The following is a 21,747-nucleotide window of genomic DNA, read 5'->3' as shown; positions in this document are numbered from 1 at the left end:
ACATGATAGGACAGCCAAGCAACCTAAGACCCCCAATTTTGAATCCTAACCAATGTTCAAAGGTGGCATGTCTTCACTATGCTAAACTTATACCAGCTCTGGTTGAAGCTGTTAGCTTGGACACCGCCCAGCAGCAGACCAGCAGAGGATACTGAAGCAGCCCTGCCAATATTAGCAGGTGTTGGAGCAACTCTAACAGCAGCCATTAAGCTGTGCGCGGTTCAGGCTTTTACTCTCCCTCAACCCTGGTGATATAGGGAAGACCAAATCAAACAGCAATTTAGGATAAAATGTCACAGAAATTTCAATGGAGCACAACATAATTTTATTTACATCGTAGTTCACTTTTTCTTTTAACCATTAGGCAGTAAAGGAAATGTGGAAACTTAGCAAAGAAACCAATGCCCAGATCACGATGGCAAGAAACTCCTGGCTGCATAAAGCTGAATCTGAAGACACAGCCTTTGTTCTGACAATCTTCGGAATGGACTCCAGCTGCTGGTTTGGGCAGAAGCAGATGGGAACGTACCACTATCACTCCAGAAAAACACACAATGACGCACACATTTGTTTATTGATATGTGGAATGCATTTTAAATTTATCCTCTGTGGGCTATAGCAGATGGTCCACAGTCTTGCCCGAAAGTCACAATAATTGTCAGAGAACGGACGAGAAAGGAAAGATGCAGGCAGTGCACACGACGGACTTTTCTTACATTATTACAGGACAGGCAAGAAATGTAAACATCTAATTCATTAACCGAGACGAGAGAGTACAGAACTTGGAAGTCAGTGTCTCTGATTGAGATTCCTCCCTTCCTCTCTCTTGCAGTTGCAGTGTGCTAGCCTCCACTCTTTTTCCGCACTGGCTTTGATCTCCTGGGTTTGAGAATCGTATAGTTTGCATACACTGTGTACTGCTCAGACAAAATGGGAATGTAGAAAGCGCGGAAGAGCTGTGATGACCTAAGACACAAGAAAAACCAAAATGGAATCAGTGCAGTGTAATTGTATGCAAATTCTAAAAAGGTACAAACAGCAGTGAAAGTAATTAAGAATTGCAATGATGATGGCTGCTTACAGTAAAAGAAAGAACTCGCATCTATATAGCATCTTTCACGGCCTCAGGAGGTCCCAAAGTGCTTTACAGCCAAATAAATACTCTTGAAGTATTGAATTATAATGTAAGGAAACACAGCAGCTAGTCCATACACAGGAAGAAAATAAAGACGTGCATTTATATAGCATTTTTCACGACCAATGGATGTCTCAAAGTGCTTTATAGCCAATGAAGTACTTTTGAGGTGTAGTACTGTTGTGGGAAATGTAGCAGCCAATTTATGGACAGCAAGCTCCCACAAGCAGCCATGTGATAATGACCAGATAATCTGCTTTTGCAACGTTGATTGAGGAATAAATACTGGCCAGGACACCGGGAATAATCCCCCGCTCTATTTTGAAATAATCCAATGGGGTCTTTTACGTCCATCTGAGCAGGCAGCTGGGCCCCGAGTTTAACATCTCATCTGAAAAAATGTCACCTCGAGCAGTGCTACACGCCCCCGGTACTGCAATGGAGTGTCAGCTTTTTGTGCTGAAGCCCTGGAGAATTGACCCTCAAACAGCAATGACATCAGGTCTTTATTTTCAACTATGTGGACTGAGAGATAGATATTGGCCCAGGCGGTACCATGGGAACTTCTTTATCTGTCTTAGGGGGTAGAAGGGGCACAAGTTTACATCTCAACCAAATGTCGCATCTCTGACTGTGCAGTGCTCCCTCAGTATCGCACTGAAATGGGGTAGGAGCACAAGTTTCTATTCAGTAGTGAGTACAGCCCTGCAATGTTGGGACCCAATGAAATGGAATCTCATGTTAAATTGCTGGAAAGGCTCTTTGCTATCCTGCCATCCGTTTTCATGAGGTGGTAAGTTAATTTTCTGGTGTAATGAGCTATTGAGCCTAACTTTCAATAACTTGCGCTGCATTAGTGGACCTCAGCTAAGGAAATGGTGAGACCGCTATTAGCGAAAATTAGGGTTTCAGCTCCAGCTCCTAATTTCCGTTCAATGACCTCTTCCGGGAATTGCGTACGTATGGACGTGGTTGGAAAATCTGCTGACTTTGAATGTCTGGGCTCACTTTGACGGAGCACCAATGGAATGGCATTCCATAAAAACGTTAACACCAACAGGAAACACAAGGAAGAACCCAGCAGGAAGCTGGAGGGGGTAAAAAACCTGCAGCTGCCAATATAGAGGTGATTCTCTACAATGAATCACACTGAAGGCCAGCAACTGTCATCATTTAGACAAAGGTAATCACATTGTCCACAAACACCAATGACGTAAATGACCCAGAGATGGACATCTGATTATGCATTCGCGGATTCTGCAATGTTGGAATGCGATTTTGAGGTGCTGGAGCTGAAATCCAGGTAGTTAAATGTGCAGAGGTTGTAAGTGACTTACATTACAATTCTTAACAATAAAAGAGAGGGACTGCGAAGAAGCTGGATAAGGCCCATGGTGCAACGTTGTTCTAAAAATACAAATTCAGTAGCTTCAAGGTTTTGCTCCATTAAAAGTACGTGTGTCCAACTGTGACACTCAGTTAGTCTATTTTTGGGGGTGATGGTCTGGGGAAATGTTGGCTAGGACACTAGGAGGTGTATCCTCTCCCTTGTAATTAAGTGAACTACTGTAACTGGCTTGTGTTATCTTTTAGTGCTGTACTGGAGTGTCAGTCTGGCTTATATGCTTGTCTCAAGAGATTGACCCCATAGGTTGGTCAGTCAGAGGTGAACGCACTATCAACTGAACCAAGCTGACATTTACCTTTTAGATAATGGGGTGAATTTTCCTGGCCTGTGGAGATGTGTTGGTGGAGGTGGTGTGGGCTGGGAAAGTAGCGGGAAACCCTGTCAAGATGTCTCCCCGACATTGTCCGGCCAATTAAGAGGCCGCGTTCTGTGAGCGCGCTAATGCCATGCGTGGGTTCAACACCCACATAGGGAGCTGTGGAAAATTCAGCCCAGTTGAAAATCAAGTTTGTTTATACTGTAACAACCTTACTGTCTATCAGAAAAAGAAAATCAATTTACCCATGAAGGCATTCCTTTGATATTGTTTGAATATAAACAGATCTTTGATTCAGTACTCTGCAGGCAGTTCTGAAGGAAAGCTTTTCCGTAATAATACAGCCAAAACAAGGGGCAGGATTACAGCAATAGCTTCGCTTGAAAATGATAAGATGACATATTTCTTAGATCAATTGAAGAACTAAGTGATCTTTTGAATTTCCACATAGCTCTGCATTCATTGCAAGTCAGGAGCTCAAAGCTATGGACATATTGCTATCCTGCCTAGGATCTGCGGGCTTCAGTACCCAGGCTAGGCAGCACTGAACCACTTTTTTCCTAATTTATCATTTTTTCATTCCTTGGTTGTAAGGTTGGGGTGGGGTAGGGGGAATGGGTGGTGGGGGTGGGGTGGAGAGAAGGGGGGCGGGGGTGGGATTTTAACTCACAGGTGGAAAATCGCTGGGAATTTTGTGGGACTCCTGCACAGGAGCTGGGAGGACAGGTCAAAGGGCCAACCAGTACAGAGTGGGCACATAGAAGCAGCAAGCTGGCTTTGGGCCTTTGAAGGGGAGCACTGCCGCAACTTTCTTTGTGGGGCCCAGAAGAGCCCATTGTTCCTGGTCCCACAAAGATTAAGTTCTAAGCTTTACCTGACAGCGCTTTCGCTGGGTGTCTGTGGCTAAAACTCTGCTCAGTTGGTAGTTAAAATTGCACCAGGATCCGAATGACAGTGGACCCTGATTTGTATGTGTTGATGATTTTAAAATTCGCATCCTTCTTTTCAAATCCCTCCATGGCCTCGTCCCTCCCTATCTCTGCAACCTCCTCCAGCCCCATGACCCTCTGAGGTATCTGTGCTCCTCTCATTCTGCCCTCTTCCGATTTTAACTGCTCCACCGCTGGTGGCTGCACCTTCAGTTGCCCAGGCCCTAATCTCTGGAAAATCCTCCCGACATCTGTCTGCCTCCCTACATGGCTTTCCTCTTTTAAGACACTCCTTAAAATCTACTTTGGCCAGACCGTTGGTCATCTGATCTAATATCTTATGTGACTCAGTGTCCTACTTTGTTTTATAATGCTCCTGTGAGGAGGCGTCTTGGGATGTGTCATTACATTAAAGGCGCTATATAAGTTGTTGTTGGTGCGGTGAGGTTTACACTTGAATCAATTAAGCACCTCAACCACCCAAGGAAACAACTGCGGTTAAAGTGGCGCAGCTTTGGAAAATGTGCAGAAAGGCCACTGCCTTCATCTGAACTCCAGTTCCGACAGGAGTTTAAATTTCTCCTCTCGTCTTTCCGATCTTTTAACATCCTGCACTCTGGGCCTTGACTTTTCACTGAGGTTTGTGCATTTAAGAGAGTAAAAGGAGTCAATGCTGGAAATGAATCGGCAAATGGTTAAGAAATAGAAAAATGTGCAAAGGGAGTTCAGCACCCTAAGAGTTAAAGAGGAAGCAACAGTTACACGGGAGTTTAGTCACAAGCTGTAATTTAATTGGGTTAAATTTGTAATACTCAGATGGGTTCAGATAATGTGCTAAACCATCAGAGTAGAGTTGGAGCAATTTAAGCAGCTGTCTGAATTTACAGTCAGTTGATTAGAGCCTGGAACTCATTTTTCCCATCTTGCACTTTGTTCAGACAGTGCGAGAGCTGGTGGGTTGGTTCATTCAGGACTTGCCTGTCAATGCACTTCATCTGTAATCGAGTTTGCAAAATGGGCCTTGTAATAATAAGTTTGATTAATGAGCTTTTGTAATTCAGCGCAGGTCTGAGACCCTCCATATATATAAGAGAATGCTCAGTGATTGTGACTATTTCACAGCATTTAATTGCTTGATGCCAGAAGATACATTAAATTTTTCATGATAAATCATGTTTGAGGTTTGAAGATGATAAACCGCACAATGAAGTGCTTAAGATACTGCTCATCACTAGATTTGTTCATAGTCAAAGTGTAAAGCAAATTAGCACAGGATCATTAAACCTTTGATTTTAAAGGACTGAAACACTAAAAAACAGAGTGAGTTATGGTTCCCAATGGGTGGGAAATTACAATGATTGATCCAGAAACAAGGGTTAGACTCAACACTCACATTCAAATCAAAATAAGTAAAATTTAGGCTTCTCTTTAATATGAAAGTTCAGGTTCTAGCTAAAACATGTCATGAACCAAAATATACCCAATTTTTATCATATCAATGATGTTAATTAACTTTAATTTTTTTAATTCATTCATGGGATGTGGGCTTCGCTGGCTTGGCCAGCATTTATTGCCCATCCCTAGTTGTCCTTGGAAAGGTGGTGGTGAGCTGCCTTCCTGAACTGCTGCAGTCCATGTGATGTAGGTACACTCACAATGCTGGTAGGATGGGAGTTCCAGGATTTTGACCCAGCGGCAGTGAAAGAACAGTGATATCTTTCCAAGTCAGGATGGGTGAGTGACTTGGAGGGGAACTTCCAGGTGGTAGTGTTCCCATCTACAACATAAAATCATTAGGAATTGTCTCTCCGCGTAAAACAAAAGCAAAATAAAAACAGGAAATGCAGCACCAAGCGGTGACCTGATCGAGGTCTTGAGGATTAGATAAGGGTTTGTCAAGAGATGTCTTACAGACGAGACCAAAATTAAAGGCCATAAATATAAGATCGTGGCTATTACATCCGATAGGAAATGCAGGAGGGACCAATCTTTACCCAGTGTTGAGAATGTGGAACTCGCTACCACAGGGAGTGGTTGAGATGAATAGAGTTGATGCATTTGAGGGGAAGTTTGACAAGCACATGCGGGAGAAAGAGTGGAAGGGTTTGGGGTTAAATGAAGAGGGCTGAGAGGAGGCTCATGTGGAACGTAAGCACTGGCAAGGAGTTGTTGGGTCAAATGGCTTACTTCGGAGCTCTGAACACTTTATAATACTCAGCAGGTCAGGCAGCCTCTGTAGAGAGAGAAACAGATCTGTCCACGTACTCAGGCTACTGCCACTGTTTACATACGAATAATCTCTTTCACATTCCTTTATAGAGAATTACTAAATTACTAGCCAGGTGGACTGGAATTTCAGGGCAAAGCTGAACTTTGAAGTACATTCGATTGTCCTCCTTCAGGTGCCGTGCCCTAAGAGGGCATTGGTGACCATGGACTTCCATTGGATTGGTCCATGATTATGCTTGACAAAGTACTGCAGTGATTTGCCGTTACCTTCTGCAGTATTGCTAACCAGGAACCTCTCCCGCTTTTACCGCCTGCCATCAAACGTAATGGCTGATAATCAATCTGTTTGGTCACATTACAAATGCACCTTCCACAGCCATCAAGTCCTGAAGTGAGACTTGAACCCAGAGCTTCTGGCCCAGAGGTAGGTTTGCTACCCGCTGCGCCACAAGACCTCACATGTTAAAACTTCAGACAACTTAAAATTAAATCCTGTGTGTATGCATGTACAAAGAATAAAGGACTAATATTCTTATTGAAAAATGGGTGAAATCTCTTCTTTTGTGTCGAGATGATTGAATTGCTAACAAAATTCCTGGGATCCATATTTTTGAAATATGCAATTGCTGAGAATTGGACTTTATTAATGACAATGAAAATAGCAGCAAATCAGATATCCCGTCGTAATAAGAACATAAGAACTTAAGGAATAGGAACAGGAATAGACCATTCGGCTCCTCGAGCCTGCTCCACCATTCAATAAGATCATGGCTGATCTTCTTGCGTTTCAGTTTCCACATTCCCATCCAACCCCAATAACATTTGATTCTCTTGCCTAACAAGAATCTATCTACCTCTGCCTTATAAATATTAAATGACCCCGCCTCCACCACCTTCTGAGGCAGAGTTCCAAAGTCACACACCCTCAGAGAAAAAATTTCTCCTTATCTCTGTCCTAAAAGGGCGACCCTTAATTTTAAAACAGTGCTCCTAGTTCTGGATTCTGGAAACATCCTTTCGATGTCCACCTTGTCAAGGCAGTTTAGGATCTTGTAAATTTCAATCAAATCGCCCCTCACTCTTCTAAACTCCAGTGGAAACAAGCCCAGTTTGTCCAACCTTTCCTCATAAGACAACCCGCTCATTCCAGGTATCAATCTAGTAAACCTCCTTTGAACAGCCTCTAATGCATTTACATCCTTCCTTAAATAAGCAGACCAAAACTGCACACAGTATTCGATGTGCCTTGTAATAAAGGATAGCATTCAATTGGCCTTCTTAATTACTTGCTGTACCTGCATACTAACTTTTTGTGACTCATGTACTAGAATACCTAGATCCCGCTGCACCTCAGACTTATGCAGCCGTTCTCCATTTAAGTAATACTCTGCTTTTTTGTTCTTCCTGCCAAAGTGAACAACTTCATATTTTCCCACATTAAACTCCATTTGCCAAATCTTTGCCCACTCACTCAACCTATCTATATCCATCTGCAACCTCCTCATGTCCTCTTCACAACATACTTTCCTACCTATCTTTGTGTCATCTGCAAGTTTAGCTACCATGTCTTCACTCCTTCCATCTAAGTCATTGATGTAAATTGTAAAAAGTTGAGGCCCTAGTACAGGCCCCTGTGGGACTCCACTCATCAAATCCTGCCAATCTGAAAAAGACCTATTTATGCATACTCTCTGCTTTCTGCCAGCCAGCCAATCTTCTATCCATGCTAATATGTTACACCCTAAACCATGCACTTATATTTTCTGTAATAATCTTTAATGTGGCATCTTATCAAATGCCTTCTGGAAATCCAAGTACAGGATGTCTACAGGCTCCTCTTTATCCACTGCGCATGTTACTCTTTCAAAAAACTCCAATAAATTGGTTAAACATGAATTTCCTTGCACAAAACTATGCTGACTCTTCCCTATTGCCTTGAGCTCTTCTAAGTGCCCAGTTAAAACCTCCTTCATGATTGATTCTAATAGCTTCCCCACGACAGACATCAAGCTAACAGGTCTATGTTTTCCTATTTTCTGCCCCCCTCCCTTCTTGAATAGAGGGGTTATATTTGCTACTTTCCAATCGATGGAACCTTTCCAGAATCTAGCGAACTTTGGAAAATTAACACCAGCGCATCAACTACCTCATTAGCCACCTCTTTTAAGACCCTAGGGTGTAGTCCATTGGGACCCGGAGACTTGGCAGCCCACAGCTCCATCAATTTGCTCAGTACCGTTTCACTAATAATTTCAAGTTCACCAAGTTCCTTTCTCCCGTTCACCTCCTGATTTGCAGCTACTACTGGAATGTTTTTTTTATCCTCTGTAGTGAACACAGAAGCAAAATATTTGTTCATCTCTTTGGCCATTTCCTTATTATTTACTATTAACTCCCTAGTGACACTCTTTAGAGGACCAACACTCACTTCAATTACTCTTTTCCTTTTTAAGTGCCTATAGAAACTCTTGCTATCCATTTTTACATTTCTAGCTAGCTTCCTCTCATACTCTTTGTCTCTATTTCTTTGTCCTGATTAATCTTTTAGTCATACATTATATTCCGTCCAATCATTTGTCCTGCTGCTCACTTTTGCAGAGTTGTATGCTTTTTTCCTTAAATTTGATGCTTTCCTTAACTTCCTTAGTTAACCACGGATGTTGGGTCCTCCCCTTGGAATTTTTCTTTATAGTAGAATGTACTTATTCTGAATACTCTGAAATATCCCCTTAAATGTCTGCTACTGCTTCCTTATTGATCTATCCTCTAGCCTAGTTTCCTAGTTCACTTCAGCTAGCTCAGCTTTCATCCCCACATAGTTACCCTTATTTAAGTTTAAGATACTAGTCTTAGATCCACTCATTTCCCTTTCAAACTGGATGTAAAATTCAATCATATTATGGCGCTGCTACCTAGGGGTGCCTTTACCCTGAGGTCAATAATTAATCCTGTCACGTTACACAATACCAAGTCTAATATAACCTGCTCCCTGGATGGTTCCAGAACATGCTGCTCTAAGAAACTATCTCAAAAGCATTCTAAGAACTTCTCATCCAGGCTACTACTGCCAATCTGATTTTTCCAGTTTATGTGTAGATTAAAATTACCCATAATTATTGCTGTCCCTTTATCATAAGTACACAACGTTTTCTCTTGAATGCTTTGCCCTACACTGTGGCTACTGTTAGGGGGCCTATGGACCACTCCCACTAATAACTTTCTCCCCCTACTATTCGTCATCTCCACTCAATCCGATTCTACATCCTGATCTCCTGAAGCAAGGTCATCTCCAACTATTGCACCAATGCCCTCTTATTTATTTCCTTCAATGTGGGCCATCAACTCATGTCCTTTGTTTTGAATGCTATGTGCATTCAGATAGCGCCTTCAGTTTTGACTTTTTGTTACCTTTGTAACATTTAGATTTGACTGTTGATGTATTCTTAGGCTTTTTCTCCTTGCCCCTTCCTGTCATTCTCTGACCCTCATTTCTCATATTACTATTTTGCTCTCCTGTCTTGACTCTACACCTTGAATTGCTACCTCTACCCAAGCTTGATCCCTCACCCTTCTTGTTTAGTTTAAAGCCCTCTCTACTTCCCTAGTTATGTGATTTGTGAGGACTCGTCCCAGCACGGTTCAGGTGTCAACCGTCCCAGCGGTACAACCCTCACTTACCCCAGTACTGATGCCAGTGCCCCACTAACCAGCATCCACTTCTCCCACACCAATCTTTGAGCCACGTATTCATCCCTCTAATTTTATTTGCCCTATGCCAATTTGCAAATGGCTCAGGTAATAATCCAGAGACTATTACCTTTGAGGTTCTGCTTATTAATTTGGTACCTAGCTCCTCATACTGACTTTGCAGAACCTGTTTCCTAGCTCTACTTATGTGATTGGTACCTACATGGACCACAACAACTGGATCCTCCCCCTCCCATTGCAAGTTCCTCTCCAGCCCTGAGCAGATGTCCTGAACCCTGGCACCGGGCAGGCAACACAGCTGTCTAGTCTCTTGTTCTTTGCCGCAGAGAACAGTGTCAATCCCCCTCACTATACTATCCCCTACTACCGCTACATTCCTTTTGCCAACCCTCCCACCCCGCTTGAACGGCTTCCTGTACCACAGTGCCATGACCACCTTGCAGACTTCGCATTCATCCACACAGGTTGTGAGCACCTCAAACCTGTTTGACAATTGCAAAGTCTGAGGCTCCTCCACTACTGTCTGCTCGGTCCCATTACCTGCCTCACTGACGGTCACATCCTCCTGTCCCTCACTGCTGACCACAACAGATGGCCTTCTTCTAAGAGGTGTGGCTGTCTTTTGGAACAAAGTATCCAGGTATTTCTCCCTCCCTTATGTTGCGCAGTGTCTGCATTTTAGCTTCCAGGTCAATAATCCTGATCCGGAATTCCTCAAGCTGCTTACACTTCCTGCAGATGTGTTTGTCATGGATCGCCTTGGCGTCCAAAAGCTCCCACATCTCACAGCTGCAACATAACACCTGTGCTGCCATTCTAATTTATATTATTTAATTCACTTTAATTACTTTTTTCCCACGTATCCTATAATTTAGTGTGTTTATTGAATGCTAGTACCACTGACAACTAAAGGTTATATGCTTCTTAACTGCAAGGTATGTTTTAGATGTTTGTTTAAATTTTGGTTTATTATTTTAAAGTTTTAGTTCTTTTTATTTATAGATCTACTTGAACTCGCCTGCCCTAAGCTGGTTTCTCACACACTGTCCCTTAGACTGAGCACTTACCGGCCAATCAGCTTACTAGCTTCCTGTGATGTCACAGTTGCTTCTTTCCCTCCCTTCTAGCTGCCTCACAGCAGCTGAAACAGAGCACTCCTCAGCTCCTGACTGTCTCCCGCACACCTCCCGCAAATCCCCCTCCGTCTCCCAGCAAGGTAGGCCGCTGTGCGATCCCTGGTCTGTATTTGTAAGCGCTCCTCAGCTCCCGACTGTCTCCCGCAGGTCCATTCTGCACCAGCTCCCAGCAAGGTAGGCCTAATTCTAATGATTCTCTAATGATCTCCTAATGCTGCTCAACAGGTGATGCGCCATTTAACTGATACAAATATCAGAGTTTGATAATCCATCCGTGGAGCACATGGCTGCCATATAAAATCATTCAATGTCGACTGGGAAAACTACATTGCAGCAATTACACTCTGATTAAAAAATATGTGTACTTGTCCTGTCACTGCTGCGGTAATAATTTGTAATTTTTCTGTTCGATAATCTCACTAAAGCCAGGTCTGCTTAGGATCTAAAAGTGAATACTTTGTTCCAATCTCTATAGTTGCATTAAAGTGCCTTAACATTAAGTTTTTTAAAATCATTTTATGCTAATCCAGATTTGGAGGGGTAGAAATTGTCAGAGCAATGCTAAATACAGGCCAACAGTCCAATAGCGTTTGCGACTGATATTACAGGTACCTGATCCCAAAATCTGGAAGATCCTGAAAACCGACTACATTCTAAGCTGGCACCCTGGGTAGCAATTTGAATAAAACCCTTTTATTCTTTGTTTTTCATACATCATTTTCTGTATTGTAAGTACATGCTAGGCCTAGGACCCAAAATCCATAAGATCCCCAAATCCGGCACATGTCCGGTCCGGAGATTCCGGATACGGGGTCCAGTCCCCGCATACCAATTTTAGATAATAAGGAATACGGGGTCCTGGGCTTTATAAATACAGACACAAAGAACAAAAGTAAGGAAGTTACAGTGGGCCTTTCTGAAATACTGATTTGGCTTTAACTGCAGTATTGAGTCCAATTCTGGGCACCACACTTTAGGAAAGACGTCAAGGCTTTAGACAAGGTGCAGAAAAGAATTATGAGAGACTTCAGTTAAGTGAATGGATTGGAGCAGCTGGGACTGTTCTCCTTGAAGAAGAGAAGGTTAGAGGAAATTCGATAGAGCTCAAAATCATGAGGGGTCTGGGCAGAGTCGGCGGGGAGGAACTGTTTCCATTGGCAGAAGGATTGAGAACCGGAGGAAACTGATTTAAGGTGAATGGCAAAAGAACCAACGTTGACATGAAAATCTCTTTTACGCAGCGAGTAGTTAGGATCTGGAATGCATCGCCTGAGAGTGTGCTGGAGGCAGATTTATGGTCTTCAAAAGAGAATTGGATAATTGTCCGAAGAGAAAATATTTGCAGTGCTCTGGGCAAAAGGCGGGCGAGTAGAACTGGCTGAGTCGCTCTTGCAGACAGCCAGCACAGGCATGACAGGTAGAATGGCCTCCTGTAACCATTCTATGATTCACATCACAGAAATGAATGAAGTCCAAGACATTAGCCCGATTTGTAATTCAGAGTGGCTCGATTTCAGCAGAAATGTCTTTATTATATCCACAATTTTAAATTGGGATTTTTGTTTCTGTTAAGTTCCTCAGTCCTCTTTTTTTTGCAAGGAGCAGGGCTAGAACTGTCAGCAGCGAGAGTCAGAACGATGAGGGCAAAAAGTAAAAACAAAAGTAAAGCGATTAAAGTAAATGCAGTGGCAATTACTCTTAAGAATGAAATGCTTCAAAATAGGCAACATGCTTAAAAATAAGATGTGCCTCATACCGAATCAGTACCGTACGAGGTGATGAAAAGCAATGTAGGTGTACCTACATCAGAGGCACTGCAGCGGTTCAAGAAGGCAGCTCACCCCCACCTTCTCAAGGGCAATCAGTGGAAGGGCAATAATTGTTGGCCCAGCCAGTGACGCCCACATCCCGAAAATGAATTTTAAAAAAAATGTCTGCACGCTCGAGAATAATAAAGAAACTATGCACAGATGTACGATGTGGAGTTTTCAGGTTTCAGTCAGGTTACACTGTTGGCCTAAATGCAACGCGCAGGCAGCAAGATCACGATTCGATTTTGGGTTGCAAATGTTCTCCTTCCTGTCAGCAGTGCTCCATGAGTGCACGTGTCCACACAATTTTAATGCTGAGAGCACAGACACGAAATTAAAAAGACTCTTTATAAAATGCCAGAAGGTTCAACAGACTGCCAGTAGCACCTGTTATCTTGCACTCAAGTTATACTCCCCACGGTCACTGGAATGCCAGAAGTATGCGCGAGGCGGCCTTCTCAAGGAGGCCAAATACCATTTTGTTTCGCACGTTCTGAAACTAGAGCAGGCCACACCTCCAGGCCGCCATTTGCATATCGAGGTGAAGCTCGTTGACGTAAAAGTGGCAGTATAACTCCAGTCTTTATTCTTTGGACTCAAATGCATTGCGGTACATTTGGGGTGTTGGCGATTGGGTTTGAGCAGGAAACTGCAGAGCTTAGGGCCCAGACAGCTGAAGTCATGGCCGCCAATGGTGGGGCAGAGGAAGTGGGGACGGGCTGGAGGATAGCAGAGAGGTCAGGGAGATTGTGGGGGGGGGGTAGCTGTTGACTGAAGTATGGAGGGGCAAGGCCATGGAGGGATTTGAACATGAGGTTGAGACGCAATGCAGCAATCCAAACACCTTTAAAGCAACATTGCCAATGCGCTGAACATCACAGGTCTATGTGTTACAAAGGCATTCTGTCTGAAGGCATATTGGAGACAAGGAACATTCCTTTTATGCTCAAAAACTGATTAATGGGACTTATACAATCTGGCACTGCGCAAAGAAACGTCTTTGAGTTGCAATTCACTTGGATAATTTTCAGTATTTGGAAAAGGCTTTCAATCTGGTTTTATTTTTAAGAGGCCTGCAGCACTCTGGGCAGTTGTGGAAATTGAGTGAAGCCTGTCTTTAGAGACACATCAGTCTTAGCAGTAAATTAATGATTTACATTTGAATCTATATTAGACATCTTTATTACAGCCCCAGAGGTGGTTATTAAAATGAGATTCACACTAACAATCTTTCAACAACAGCAAAGGCCAACAGGCCCTGAAACCACCTGATTATATTAATCACCTTTTACCTAAAAAGCCTGCATGTCATCCTTTAATCCAAAATCACAAGAGGTTTAAATTCAAGACGTAATGAGTGTAAATGAGAATTTAAATGTACACACCACTGGCTTTATTTTTTTTTCTGTTGGGTAGACAGGAAGATACCCTGAGACTGCAAAATGTTTCAAACATCACTGAGTTCATTGAGAATCCTCGCAGCTAGAGTCATGACCTCATTATGCAGCATATTAAAAGAAGATTTCTGTACAGATACTGACAACCGTCTGACAAATGGAAAAGCAATCATCCCGAATGTTTTACTGGAGGGTACAGTAAACTAGCGTGACAGAGTAAAGAGGATATGTTTCGCTGTACAAGTTGAAGTTGCTACAACATAAACTTTTTATTTAAGACTAACGGCGTCCCTATGCTCAAAGGGTAGGTCTCATATTTCGGCTTCAACAGTGGGGTTTTATCTGCATAGGGCATGCAGTTAATACAAATATTTAGCCGGTTACACATTGAAAAGTTCTCCTTCCTGCTAGTGGATTTACTGATTTATTCCAAATCAATGATGACATTAGATCAAGCTATTGTATATACCCTATTCTTTTACTGCCTTTTCTTCACTACAGTGCTGGGACGCAGCCAAGTCTTAACTCCATCCACTGTCGCAAGTATCTCCAACTAGTGGAAACTTACACTCAAGACGTTTTTGTCAGAAAAGACTTAATGCATTCAGCCACATCAGTAACAATGAGAATTAAAAAGGGTGGCGTGGTGGGTAATTTAAAGTTTTATTGGTTCCTATTCTTTTCCTTCCTGATGTGCTGATGCTAGGGTTGGACATTTTCCTGGGGATTATATCACATCACCTCCAACTGCTCCACCAGATCGCATAAACTTTCCTTGCATTTGCAACATTTGCTTATAACCATAAAGCACAAATATTCAAAGAAAATTGGGAAACATGCACCATTTAAAAAAAAAGAAATGCCCCAATGGTGTTTTGCCTTGGTTGCTCGCAGCAACGTCCCAGGGAATTTAAAAAATCTTGGAGCCTTCAGGACAATACTAGAGGGTTGGCAACTTTCTCTAGCGCATGCAGCATGGGTTAGGAATAGAACCCAGCATCTTCCTGATCTCAATGGCTCATTACAACAACAAAGGAGGGGAATGTACCCACTGAACCATTATTGTACATGAGTAGAACTTGTTTCCTTGCATTCAGTTCTGGGGGGGGGGGGGGAGAAGGGAGGAGATTTCCTCTGTGTGCCTTATGTAGCGGAATAATTAATGTTTCTTTTTTAAAATGTAAGGGCGGGTTTTAGATTTCATTACATGCAGCGCACAAAAGCTCTCTCCCCTACTGGGTTTGTTAGCGGGGAATGTCGGACTTAAGCAGGGCAGAGCTGCACGCTCTTTTTGGTTGGTGAATGTGACTGAATAGAAGCCTCGCTTCAGTTGTACAAAGTGCTGGTTAGACCACAAGCTGAACAATGTGAGCAATTTTAGGCACAGTTCTATATTGACCTTGGAGGGAGTGTGACGTAGGTTTACCAGAATTTTTTAAAAAATTCATTAATGGGATGTGGGGTTCACTGGCTAGGCCAGCATTTATTGCCCATCCTTAATTTCCCTTGAGAAAGTGATGGCGTGCTGCCTTCTTGAACTGCTGCAGTCCACGTGTTGTAGGAACACCCATAGCTCTGTTAGGAAGGGAGTTCCAGGATTGTAACCCAGAGACGGTGAAGGAATGGCGATATAGGGCAGGATTTTCCGCTCCGCACCGGAGCGTGAAATAACGCGCGATGACATCGGGCAAGTGTTCCGACATCATCGCGCACTCGCGCAATATTTCGGTCGGGGGGCGTGCGCGAGAGTCGGCAGCCCGCCCGCCATCAGTTATAAGGTCTATTAAGGCCATTGATCAATTAATTAACCTGTATTTTTTGCTAACGCCTAACATTATGGTTGGTGGGCGGACGAATCGGCCAGGTGGCTTTTGGATTTTAGAGGAAACCTCAGCCATGGGTGGGATGAGGTTTCTGTAATTAAATTTTTGTTTTTAAATTTTGCGGCAGAATTTTTCAGATTATACATGTTGAGGTCAGTGAGTCTGCTGTGCGGACACTTTTTCTGGATATTTAAAAACTTCATTCATTGGTTTAAACTACTTCAGCTCCCTGAGGCAGCTCTCTGCCTTCGGGAAGTTTTCATTGCCCGCTCCCCCGCACCTGCGCTTAGCTTCTCAGCGGTCGGGAGCCGATCGCGGGGTCTCAGGCCGTTTCCCAGCCACTCCCAGGCCCACCCGGAGACCCGAAAATCCTGCCCTTAATTCCAAGTCAGAATGACAGGGAAACTTGCAGGCGATGGTTACCCCATACATCTGCTGCCCTTGTCCTAGGTGGCAGAGGTCGTGGGAATGATAATTAGACTCAAATGGTTAAATTACAAGGAGAGACAACACAAACTAGGGCTGTGTTCACTGAAATTTAGAAGATTAAGGGGTGATTTGATCAAAGTTTCAAAAGGAACAGATAGGATAGCTGGAGGGAACCCTTTTCTGCTGGTTGCGAAGTCTAGGTCTAGGACTAGAAATTAGAGCCTGACCTTTCAGGAATGAAATTAGGAAACACTTGTACTCACAAGGTTTTCTACAAACAATTGTTTCCAGATCAAGTGTTAATTTTAAATCTGAGACTGAAGATTTTTGTTATCCAAAGGTATTAAGGGATATGGGGCAAAGGCGGGTGTAAGGAATTAGGTCACAGATCTCACTGAATGATGCGGAACAGACTCAACAGGCTAATGACCTCCTCTTGTTCCTAAATTATTGGTGTCCATGGAGATAGCTGGGGGCTGCACTCTTGTGGCAATGGGAAGACGAAGTATAAACACACAAACTTAAATCTCTCACAGATAGGGAAACTGGTTGGTGCTTTGGGCTATAACACAGGTTGTTCATCTCAGGAAAGAATCAAATTCCGTGCCGTGATAGTCTCCTTATTTCTGCTGCTGGCAAAATAAGTTTGAGTAGCCTAAATCTAAGCCCTGGTGGAAGAGGGCTCACAGAACCCCCAGCACAAAACTCTCCTTAATTAGCAATCTCACTAATAGAAGGAGGGGTGAAGGATTGATGTAGAAATGGAAATGTCATCTAACCTCTAAGCTCTGGAATTGCCTCCCCAAACCTCTTCCCTTCTCCATCTCTTTCTCTTCTTATAAGACGCTCCTTAAAATCTACCTCTTTGATCAAGTGTTTGGTCACCCGGCCTGATCTCTCCTTTGGTTTGGAGTTGTTTTTTGGTTGATTATATACCTTGGAACTATGTCTTGCCTAAGGTGCTATATAAATGAAAATTGCCATTGACATTGCTCGACTGGAATTGGGCCCAAGGCTTGTTAACATGACAGTATAGAGTGTGTGTTACCAAGTAGCTAACTTGGGTAAGCTTGGTGCTGACATTGGGTGATTAAAATGGTAACGTGCTCCATTCTTTAACACTAACTTCCAAAAATGTTAAGCTCCTATGCATCATTATTCATTTTGTGGAACCAATATAACATCTACAAATTAATATTCAACCTTGACGTGCAAATGTTAACTATATAATCAGTTGCAGAGCAAGTGAGAGGGTTTTCAGTAAAACCCATGGGCCCACCAAGGCTGACTAATCAAATCAAGAAAGCAGATTGATTCAACCTGCTCCTGTACAGGAATGGCAAATTATTCAATTCTTTCACGAATCTTCAATGACCCTCAAGTAAAACAACTTCCCAAGCTTCAAAGAACACACAGCTGAGTTGGGAAGATTAGTCGGTAATGAATACGTCAAGGGGGGGATAATGCTGCAGTTGGTACATTTGTCCATCTGTTGATTTTACAGATGCAGTGGGAAATCCATTTTCTCCATACCTTCAATAACTGTTCATTATAGTCTTTGACAGCTAAAAGATTCAAGTTTAAACTTTGTGCTTTTTTTTCTAACTTTCAGATTCCGCTCTAATGCTGTATAAAGGCTGTTTCAATTCATAATGCTTCATTGACAGCTGAAAGAACTTTCCCTATTTCAGTGACCCTGTCCATCTGCCAGTTTTAACACTGTATCTTTAATGGTGCCAAACGGTTTGAGTATTACGCAAAAAGTTGGACTGAAGGCTAACCTCACGGCCATGAGTACAAAACATTGGTATTAATCAAATGGTTTAATTTATTTCTTTATTTGCTCTCAGTTTCTTCTCGTCCATCTTGTCCTGAGGTTACATAGTTCCAACGTAGCTTGGTAGCCCCTCTCACTGACAAGGTTATGGATTCAAGTCCTACTCCAGGGCTTGAGCACGAAAATCAAGGCCGACACTTCAGTGCAGTATTGAGGAAGTGCTCCAATATCAGAGGCACTGTCGTTCAGATGAGACGTGAAACAGAGGCCCCATCTCTCTGTTCGGGTGGATGCAAGAGATCCCATGGTACCATTTTGAAGAAGAACTGGGGAGTTATCCCTGGTGTCCTGGATAATATTGATCCCTCAAACAACATCACAAAAACATTGCTGTTTGTGAGAGCTTGCTGTGTGCAAATTGGCTACTGTGTTTCCTACATTACAATAGCGACTACACTTCAAAAGTACTTTGTTGACTGTAAAGCACTTTGAGAAGTTCAGTGGTTGCAAAAAGCACAATATAAATGCAAGTCTTTGTCTTTTAGGGGTTAGCTGTGGTTTAGTCGGTAGCACTGTCACGTCTAAATCAGACGTTTGTGGGTTCAAGTCCTACTCTTATTGGCAAGGACTGGGACTTGAATGCATAACACAACCTCCCATGCCCCGGCCAGGACGCATCCCAAAGTGCTTTATAGACAATGAAGTACACTAGGAAATGCAACGGCCAATCGGTGGATATCAAGGTCCCACCATTAGCAAAATAAGAACGATCAGATCATCTGTTTTTCTTTGGTAATATTGGCTGAGGAATAAATATTAGACAGGACACTGGAGAAAATGCTCTGCACTTCTTTGAAATAGTGCTGAGTAAAAAGGACACAGGATTGGGTTTCCTTTTAACTTCATTTAGCAGAGTTCAGTGGTTCAGTAGCATTCACTGTAATAATATACATAAACTCTTCTGTGGGTGCAAAGTCTGCTGAACATGGTTTTGTTTCTCAATGGCTTTCTCTTTCAATACTTGATTTAGATATAGGAATAATGAGCTTCTTCCTTCACAACTGACTCAGTTAATACTCCAAAAATACTGTCAAAGCTCTTGTCTAAATTTATGGCACTGTGACTCAATGGGACTTTAAATACAAGTAAATCTACTTTACAACTTGGAAAAAGATTTGCAGCATGGGGAATGTCTTGATGGTTGTAGTAAGCTGTACAAGACTTTTAAAATTGATTTATATTTTTGCAATATTTCAAGTGATAAATTAGGGAGCGAGTTACTAAACCATGGTTGTGTTGAGGTTGGTACTTGCCTATTGATTCCTAAATTTAAATTCCAGGAACAGAAACCTCTTTCTTTTAACAATGAGGTGAAGGGAACGATAAAGAATTTGCAAGTGTTAGCTGTACAGAAATTACATTGCATAGTACTAGCTGTTGGTCATGGCCACATGATGTGGGCTACATGCTCTGTTGCTCATGTCCGAATTTGCACAGAGTCGCATGGGCTGGGCCGGCTGCCCCCTGTGGATCCCTGTCCAGCAGTGCCTTGATTTTAAAATTCTCATCCTTGTTTTCAAATCCGTCCATGACTTCGCCTCTCTCTGTCTTTGTAACCTCCACCAGCCCTACAATCCTCTGTGCTTCTCTAATTCTGACCTTCTGTGCATTCCAGGTTTTCACTGCTCCACCATTGGTAGTCATGCCTTCAGCTGTCTAAGCCCTAAAGCTCTGGAGTTCCCTCCCTAAACCTCTCTGTTCTTCTACCTCTCTTTTCCCATTTAAGACACTCCCTAAAACCTACCTCTGTGACCAGTGACCTGTCCTAATATCTACTTATGTAGATGGTGTCAATTATAAAACACTCGTGATGCTATTTTACTATATTAAAGATGCTATATAAATGCAAATTGTTGTAGTTGTTGTATCTGCCTGAAAGTACAGGTTCAATGGTACCCATAGAAATATTTTAAATCTCATTTTACGCCAAACTAACACCACCCAAAACAAATCTTGACCAGTTCACATGTGCAAGAAGCTGCAAGGCAAATCAATTTTCAAGTTAAAGGAAAAAAATACCATGAAGATATCTGAAAGATGGAATATCTGCACTTTTGACAGGTCACACCAGCACTGTGCACTAGAGTCAGATATAAAACGGACCTTCCACTGAATAAATCTCCCTCTGTAATGCTTAACTCCTTAACCCCAGACCAAGAGGACTACCCACACTGTGTCAACGTCCCATTTTCTCATTCCCATTACTGCTTCCTTATAAAAGTTAAGTTCCATTCAACCCCAAACTAGAACTAAATTGTTAAATTCTTTGTTAAAGAATACCTCAGTCGTTCTTTTTTGGGCAGGGCGTGTTAAGTTCACTTTTGCTGCTTGCTGCTAAATATGTTTATAGGCTGCTACAATATTGAGTCCTGGCTGAAGACACCCCATTATCTTGGCACATTCTCTGTGCTGAGTTTGATGAAGTCTTTGTAGATCAGGATAAGCAGCGCACAGTTTAAAACTTTGACATCATCTAGCGGTACATTAAGAGCCAGACAGCTTCATTACGGTCAGCCTAACTTATGAGAGAACTGCTCTCTTCTTACCCAATTCTTATCAGCAACCACACATTGAAATCAATGGCTCAGTACGCTGGCTTAAAGCAAAGCAGTACAGAAATTCCAGTTCTGAACCACAACCTTGACCTTTTCTGTAGGCACCTTTGGGATCGGACATTAATCCCAAATTTCTTCTGTGTTTGGGGATGTTAAAAATTGCATGGCATTATTTTAAGACCAGGAAATTCTCCCAGTGTCTTGCCCAACATGCTTCCCTCATCCAATTAACACAAAAATAAAATACCTAGTCATTCACTTCATTGCTGTTTGTGGAGATATTGCTGACACGGAGCATTTGTGTAATTTGCTTATGCATCGAGTATGGTAGTGGAGTGGTTATGTTACTGGACACAAGTTACCCAAAGGCCTGCACTAATAATAATATAAAAGGAAAATACTGTGGATGCTGGAAACCTAAAACAAAAACAGAAAATGCTGGAAAAATTCATCAAAAAATGACAGCATCTGTGGAGAGAGAAACAGAGTTAACGTTTTGAGTCTGAAGAAGAGTCATACGGACTCGAAAAGTTAACTTGTTTCTCTCTGCCTGCACTGATTCACATCCCACTTAGCATTTTGAGAATTTGAATTCAGTTAAGTAAAATCTGGAAATATCAGTAAAATGTGACCGTGAAGCTGGTTCAATAAAAAGAAGGACTTGTATTTATATAGCATCTTCCACAACTTCAGAATACCCCAAAGCATTTTTTAAGCTCTACCGGGTTGCAATGTAGAAAACACGACAGCCAACTTGCACACAGCAAGGTTCTACAAACAACAAACAAATAAATGATCTGTTTTAGTGATGTTCATTGAGGATAAACATTGGTCAGGACACAGAGAATAACAGATACCTCGTTTCATGAAATAGTGCCATAGGATCTTTTACGTCCACCTGAGAGAGCAGACACGACCTCGGTCTGGCATCGCATTCGAAAGACGGCACCCCTGACAATGCAGCACTCCGGAAGAGTCAGCCTAGATTTTGTGCTCAAGAGCCGAGAGTTGGATTTGACCCATCAAGACCCTGA

General features: G+C 42.5%; 1 protein-coding gene across 5 annotated transcripts in view; it reads right to left on the bottom strand.

Annotated features, from left to right (window-relative positions):
- Positions 1–308: 308 nt before the first annotated feature.
- The window catches only part of alg9 (ALG9 alpha-1,2-mannosyltransferase), a 242,515-nt gene continuing 221,076 nt past the window's right edge, over positions 309–21,747 (bottom strand). For all 5 annotated transcript variants that reach the window (XM_078532449.1, XM_078532466.1, XM_078532440.1 and 2 more), the window contains one exon: positions 309–966. In XM_078532449.1, the coding sequence (XP_078388575.1) occupies positions 843–966 (124 nt within the window). In that variant the 3' untranslated portion in view covers positions 309–842. The remainder of the gene's footprint in view (positions 967–21,747) is intronic.

Source organism: Cetorhinus maximus, chromosome 2 (assembly GCF_964194155.1).
Source record: "Cetorhinus maximus chromosome 2, sCetMax3.hap1.1, whole genome shotgun sequence".
Taxonomy (NCBI): domain Eukaryota; kingdom Metazoa; phylum Chordata; class Chondrichthyes; order Lamniformes; family Cetorhinidae; genus Cetorhinus; species Cetorhinus maximus.
Note: the sequence above shows the minus strand (reverse complement) of the source record. Positions and strands in the feature narration are given on the sequence as shown.